We start from the raw sequence: 6,953 nt of genomic DNA on the forward strand, positions 1-6,953 counted from the left end.
GCAGCCAATAGAAAGACCCGAACACTGAGCATGAAGAAAGGCCAGGCCTCCATGGAAGATAGAGTTATTTTACTGCAAATAGAACTACCAATGCATGTTTTCAGGATACCCAGGTCAAGGTCTAGGTCTGCCAAGGTCTAGGCAAGCTATAGTTTACATGGGATGCTGGCCTCTCTTTATGCTGAGCCTCTCATGTTGGGATTTGTAGTTAAAAGAGAGAGAGAAAGAGAGAGAGAAAGAGAGAGAGAGAGAGAGAGAGAGAGAGAGACACCTCTGGGAGTCATGGGTGTAACTGTCAGTCTTGCAGTGCCTCATGGGCCCTCATAGACCACAGTTCTCTCTCTCTCTCTTTCTCTCTTTCTCTCTCTCTTTCTCTCTCTCTCTCTCTCTCATGCCCTTATTATCAGGAAGTCGGGCGGCAGATCATGAGCCGTCACCCAACTTCCTGATTTCCTGTGAAGCCGGTGCTCTAGCAAAAGAACACAAGCTTCAGAGGCTGCCTGACCAATCACAAAGCCGGGCAGCGAGTCAGAAAGCTGGGAGGCGGGTCATTTCGGGCCAATCAGAAAGCCGGGAGGCGGGTCTTTACATGCCGCCCGGATTCCTAATTGGAAAGAAAGCTGGCTCCATGCTCCCTCGGCACTGCCGGTCAGAGAGAGATCTCTATCTGACCAGAAGTTCCGGAATCGGAGGTAAGTATCGGAGCATTAGTATCGGTATCAGTGCATCCCTAATAAGATTAAGAAGAAATATAAAATATCACTTTTACAATGTATGCAATATAGGAAAATAAACCCAGAAAAATTATATTTTCCTTTAAAAATTTGGTAAAAGGGCACAAGTCAGAGTCACATCTGAGCTACTAACACCAGTCCATATGTTGTTCTTCCCATAGCTCCTTCTTGTAGAATGATACTGACCCTCTTGTGTAAAGCACCTTCTCCCCCGCTTCTGTTTATGGCAGAAACATTTAGGGCGACCTCAACTTCCGCTGGGCTGTGGCTGCCATTTTCCTGTAAAATATTGAACATAGAGACATAGAAGAGTGATGGCAGAAAAAGACAAGTGGTCCATCGGGTCTGCTCCTTTATTTTTTTCATGTTAAGTTTTAAATTCACTCAGTGTGGACAGACTTGCTACCTCTGCTGGAGGTCTGTTCCCAGCATCAAGTTGTGATCTTTCCTCCTGCTACGTGTTCTTGATCTTAGCTTCCTATTGAATACATTGCCCTAGTCATCCAGGAATTTTAGGAAATGTCCTAGTGTACACTATATGGCCAAAAATGTGGACATCCCGTCAAATGTGAGTTCAGGTGTTTCCAGTGAAGGCGGATGTGAAGTTAATGCTACAGCATACAAAGACATTTTACACAAATTGTGCGCTTTCAGCCTTGTGGTACCAGTTTGGTGAAGGCCCTTTTCTGTTCTGGGATGATTGTACACACAGCCAGCTCCATAAAGACATAGTTTGATGAGTTTGGTGTAGAAGTGGCCTCCACAGAGCCGACATCGACTCCACTCAACACCTTTGAGATGATGTGGAATGCCGGCTGCCAGACGGGTCTTCTCATCCACCATCAGTACCTAACCTCGTATGCTCAATTCTCTTTTAGCTGAATGGGCACAAATTCCCACAGACACCCGCCAAAATCTTGTGGAAAGCCTTCTCAGAGGATGGAGGTGGTTATAGCCACAGATGACGGTGGGGCGAGCATGGAATTGGAATGGGATGTCCAACATGCTCACATACGTGTAATGGTCAGTTGTCCAGAAATGTTGGCCATACAGTGTATGTTGTCTGCCACAAAAAGCTAGGGATCCACCGATACTGGTCTTTCAGTATCGAGTACCGATATTTATTAATTTTTTCGGTACTTGTTGATACTGAGTACCGGTGTCGTGTGCTCAGATTATTAGGAAGTTGGGTGGCGGATCATGACCCGACGCCCGGCTTCCTGATTGCCTGTGAAGCTGATGTTCTAGCGAAAGAAGGCTTCCAGCTCCAGGGGATGCCTGGCTTCCTGGCTAAGCAGGAAGCCAGGAGGTGAGTCATGACGTGCCACCCGGCTTCCTGATTGGTTAGCAAGCCAGATTGCCTACCAACAAGTAAGCTGGCTTCCTAGTCAATCAGAAAGCCGGGCGGCACATCATGACCCACCTCCCGGCTTCCTGATTGGCTAGGAAGCCGGCTTCACTTGTTCCAGGAAGCTTGCTTCCTGACCAATTGTAACGAGTCCCGTCGGGACAAGGCTGCTCCGGTCTCGCCATCTACTGTGACTGCCGCTCTGCGTTCCACGGTGGAACGCGGGAGCCGCTCGACTTCCTGATTGAGAGGCGAGTGGCCTGCGTTCCACGGTGGAACGCGGAAGCCGTGTGTTCTGGCCAGCGGCTCCTCCCATATCCTCGGGCTATTTAAAGCCCCAACTGAGGCAGCATGGCGTTCCACAATTGGAGTCAGAACGCCTGCTGCCTCCTGAACCAAGTCTGCCTGGACCCCAACACTGCCTGTGACGGACCACCTCTCCCTCAGCCTTAGGATCTGCAACAGAGCTGCTCCACAACAACTCCAACCGCATGCTCTGCCGCATATATGTGCCAAAGGCTGTGTTACTTCACCTGCATCTATGCTCCGGGGAATAACTGCTTGCTAACCCATATAACTGTGGACACCACTCCTTGCAAACGTTAACAAGTTCATCCTTGACTTTAGTTGTTACTATGAGAAGTCTGCTATGAAGTAAATAGCGCTGCCTCAATATTTTTGTTACTCACGGCTGTGATGCTAGAGTCTCAAACTACCCGCTAAGACTGGGAGTGACGCCTGAGACTCAAGCCTGAGAAGCCGTCTATATACACCACCAGATTATTTCCCTCCGCAGTTGCGATCCACTCCGTTGCACCTACAGCAAGCGTGACACCAATCAGGAAGCCGGGAGCCGGGTCATTACATGCCGCCCGGCTTCCTGATTGGTTAGGAAGCCAGGCAGCTTAGCAACACGTGAAGCCGGCGTCCTTGCCAATCAGGAAGCCGTGAGACAGGCTGATTGGAAAGGAAGCTGGCTCCATGCTCCCTTGGCACTGCCGGTCAGATGGAGATCTCCCTCTGACCGGAAGTTCCGGTATCAGAGTATTTGGGCGAGTATGAATATTCGCCAAAATACTCGGTTTCGGCACCGATATCGATACTAGTATCGGTGCATCCCTACAAATAGCTATTTTTAGTGAATTCTTCCTATCAAAATAGCTGAGCTGGCCTAGCTTTCTGTTGGCCTAAAACTCTTCCTCCTCCCCACGCTCATGCAGTCAGAGTACAGTGTCCACTTCTGCCAAAGTGATTTTCTCTGAACTGCCCATTCAGGAGAACAGAGAACCTATAACTATAATAGTATTTGCAGCCTTGCCTCTCTACCCTTCTGATGCATCTTTTATCAGCCTTAATCATTTATACTACAGCCCCCAATTTGCACCCACAGAAGAAGACAGGTATGCATTGATGTATATATACACACATGTATAAATGTGTGCAAGGCCACCATTAGAAATGATGGGACCCCATACACCCAACTGAGGCAGCATGGCGTTCCACAATTGGAGTCAGAACGCCTGCTGCCTCCTGAACCAAGTCTGCCTGGACCCCAACACTGCCTGTGACGGACCACCTCTCCCTCAGCCTTAGGATCTGCAACAGAGCTGCTCCACAACAACTCCAACCGCAAGCTCTGCCGCATATATGTGCCAAAGGCTGTGTTACTTCACCTGCATCTATGCTCCGGGGAATAACTGCTTGCTAACCCATATAACTGTGGACACCACTCCTTGCAAACGTTAACAAGTTCATCCTTGACTTTAGTTGTTACTATGAGAAGTCTGCTATGAAGTAAATAGCGCTGCCTCAATATTTTTGTTACTCACGGCTGTGATGCTAGAGTCTCAAACTCCCCGCCAAGACGGGAGTGACGCCTGAGACTCAAGCCTGAGAAGCCGTCTATATACACCACCAGATTATTTCCCTCCGCAGTTGCGATCCACTCCGTTGCACCTACAGCAAGCGTGACACCAATCAGGAAGCCGGGAGCCGGGTCATTACATGCCGCCCGGCTTCCTGATTGGTTAGGAAGCCAGGCAGCTTAGCAACACGTGAAGCCGGCGTCCTTGCCAATCAGGAAGCCGTGAGACAGGCTGATTGGAAAGGAAGCTGGCTCCATGCTCCCTTGGCACTGCCGGTCAGATGGAGATCTCCCTCTGACCGGAAGTTCCGGTATCAGAGTATTTGGGCGAGTATGAATATTCGCCAAAATACTCGGTTTCGGCACCGATATCGATACTAGTATCGGTGCATCCCTACAAATAGCTATTTTTAGTGAATTCTTCCTATCAAAATAGCTGAGCTGGCCTAGCTTTCTGTTGGCCTAAAACTCTTCCTCCTCCCCACGCTCATGCAGTCAGAGTACAGTGTCCACTTCTGCCAAAGTGATTTTCTCTGAACTGCCCATTCAGGAGAACAGAGAACCTATAACTATAATAGTATTTGCAGCCTTGCCTCTCTACCCTTCTGATGCATCTTTTATCAGCCTTAATCATTTATACTACAGCCCCCAATTTGCACCCACAGAAGAAGACAGGTATGCATTGATGTATATATACACACATGTATAAATGTGTGCAAGGCCACCATTAGAAATGATGGGACCCCATACAACCTACTTGACAGACCCCCCCCCTCTCTAATAACCCCACTTTAGCACCCTCCTTCCCCACTTCCTTCAGGAGCGAGCTGAGAAATGTGCCCGCTTTGCTCTCTCTTCACAGGGCCAGACCCAAGAATCATCTCCTTGCTCAGTCTGGTCATGCCCACCCTGCTCTCATTGGCTGGAGGCACACCTCAGGCAGCTCTATTGGTCAACGCAGGCTCCCATTGGATACTATTCAGGACCACCCACTCCCTGCCACCTACTGGAGAGTAACGTTCCTATAACCAGACAACCTTCCCTGGGCTGAGGCTCAGGTACCCCCCGTGACCGGATGGAGCCTGGGCCCAGTACAAGAGGGCTGGATGTACCCCCCTATCGGCAGGCCCTGCATGTATGTACAAAACCAAAATGTTCATATCAAATGCAATAGGTCCTTTTTATGCCAAAAGTAACATTGGCCTATTCATCTACTCACCTGTCTGGAATTCTCTCCTTTGGGTGGTCTGTCTGTCAACTTGGGATTGGTCCGGGACACCGGGCGTTGTACAATGTTATGGGAGGTGATTCTTGGAAGACCCTGATAAATATTACTGGATGTTCTAAGGGATGAAATAATACAATGTAATGTCTCTGTTCAATGCGAATGTACGTTATCAAATCAGAACCTACTATATAAAGTACAAGATACTATGCTCCGGAAATACCCTCAGTGAAGAATTTATTGAATTTAAACTTGCAAAAACCTTCAAGCCCCAAAACACATCTGTGCTGATGGCAGCTGACGAGGAATAGAACCAGAGCATTATCAGAAAGAGGGACAGGCAACATCAGAAAGAGGGACAGGCAACATCAGAAAGAGGGACAGGCAACATCAGAAAGAGGGACAGGCAACATCAGAAAGAGGGACAGGCAAATGGTCAGACAGGCAGTGAACAAGCATAGTCAGATACAGGCTGCAGTCAGTATCCGGAGAAACAGAAACGTAGGCAGTAATAGGGACTGGAGCCTGGGGCTAGGAACAGAAGCTATTGCTCAGGCAACGGGTGGTGGTCTGATTGACAGGCCGGCTGGGGACTGGTTGTGTAGGTGCTATGACAACCAGCAGGTGAATCCCTCAATGCCTACACCTCCTATTCCTGGAAACAAAGCAGGCTGAAGCAGGAGAGACCACATGGTGGTAGAACCACAAGTAGCAGATTAGCTTTGCTGCTGATCTGTGACAGTTAGGAACACAAATGCCTATATTAAAGAAGAACTCCAGGAAAATGATTCTTGCAAGGGTTAAGTGCTCATTGTCATCTAGGGACCAAAATAACAAAGTTATACTCACACGAACTTTGCAGTCATAGTGCTCCCTCCAGCCTGTCTCCATCTCTGCTGTAGCGATGGTATGTCCCCCAGTGTCCTCATGTCCTATACACTATGTACTGGACAGGACCTTAGACCCGCCGGAGGTGAGGGGGAGAGAGGCTCCAGGGACCAATCTAATAGCCAGCTAGCTGCGAGGTTGAGTATAACTTTGTTATTTTACACCCTAGAATAGGTGTGGGCAACTCTGGCCCTCCAGCTGTTGTAGAACTACAAGTCCCATGAGGCATTGCAAGACTGACAGCTACAGGCATGACTCCCAGAGGCAGGGACATGATGGGATTTGTAGTTAAAGCACAGATGGAGGGCCAAATGGAGGAAGCAGTCTTGAAGTCACACAGGCATGCTACAATTACCTTCTCAGTTTTCCTCCACTCCGCGGCTTTGAGTAAAGTTTACTGTCTGTAAATGCAAAAAAATAAAACACAGAGAGAGTATGTCGGCATAGGTCTGTCAAAGGTTCACCAATGTGGAAATAGCAACAGATGTTAAGTACATGCATGCTAAATAATGCACAAAGTGTAACATGTACGGACATTATTACTACTCACAAAGATCACAGTACCCCCACCCCACCCTGACAATGTCTTCGTCTGCTTCTTGCCTCCAGAAGCACAGCGCCATCTTTGTTCAGGCATCATCCAGGGTCACCATACATTTCTGGACTAAGATGCTGGCTCTGAGATGACACAATCATGTACATCCCGGTGCCTACCCGGTCTTGGCTGTGTTCACAAATGTCTGCCCCTGCTACAGCCTCACACCTTGTCGTGTCATGTGGATTACCTGCATACTTACCATACATACATGCAACCCCCCTCTGCCAATCCCCGCATTGGCTTCCATCCCCTGCCCCCCTCTGCCAATCCCTCCACTGGCTTCCATCCCCCGCCCC

General features: G+C 48.8%; 1 protein-coding gene across 1 annotated transcript in view; it reads right to left on the reverse strand.

Moving 5' to 3' along the window:
• KATNAL2 (katanin catalytic subunit A1 like 2) overlaps positions 1-6,953 on the reverse strand; it is a 39,012-nt gene that overhangs the window by 22,515 nt on the left and 9,544 nt on the right. Inside the window, exons 4-6 of the mRNA XM_018561013.1 lie at positions 6,415-6,460; positions 5,166-5,289; positions 921-1,013 (exon numbers count right to left, since the gene is read on the reverse strand). Of these exons, the coding sequence (XP_018416515.1) occupies positions 921-1,013; positions 5,166-5,289; positions 6,415-6,460 (263 nt within the window). The remainder of the gene's footprint in view (positions 1-920; positions 1,014-5,165; positions 5,290-6,414; positions 6,461-6,953) is intronic.

This window comes from Nanorana parkeri, unplaced genomic scaffold (assembly GCF_000935625.1).
Source record: "Nanorana parkeri isolate BGI_ZX_2015 unplaced genomic scaffold, ASM93562v1 scaffold492, whole genome shotgun sequence".
Classification (NCBI taxonomy): domain Eukaryota; kingdom Metazoa; phylum Chordata; class Amphibia; order Anura; family Dicroglossidae; genus Nanorana; species Nanorana parkeri.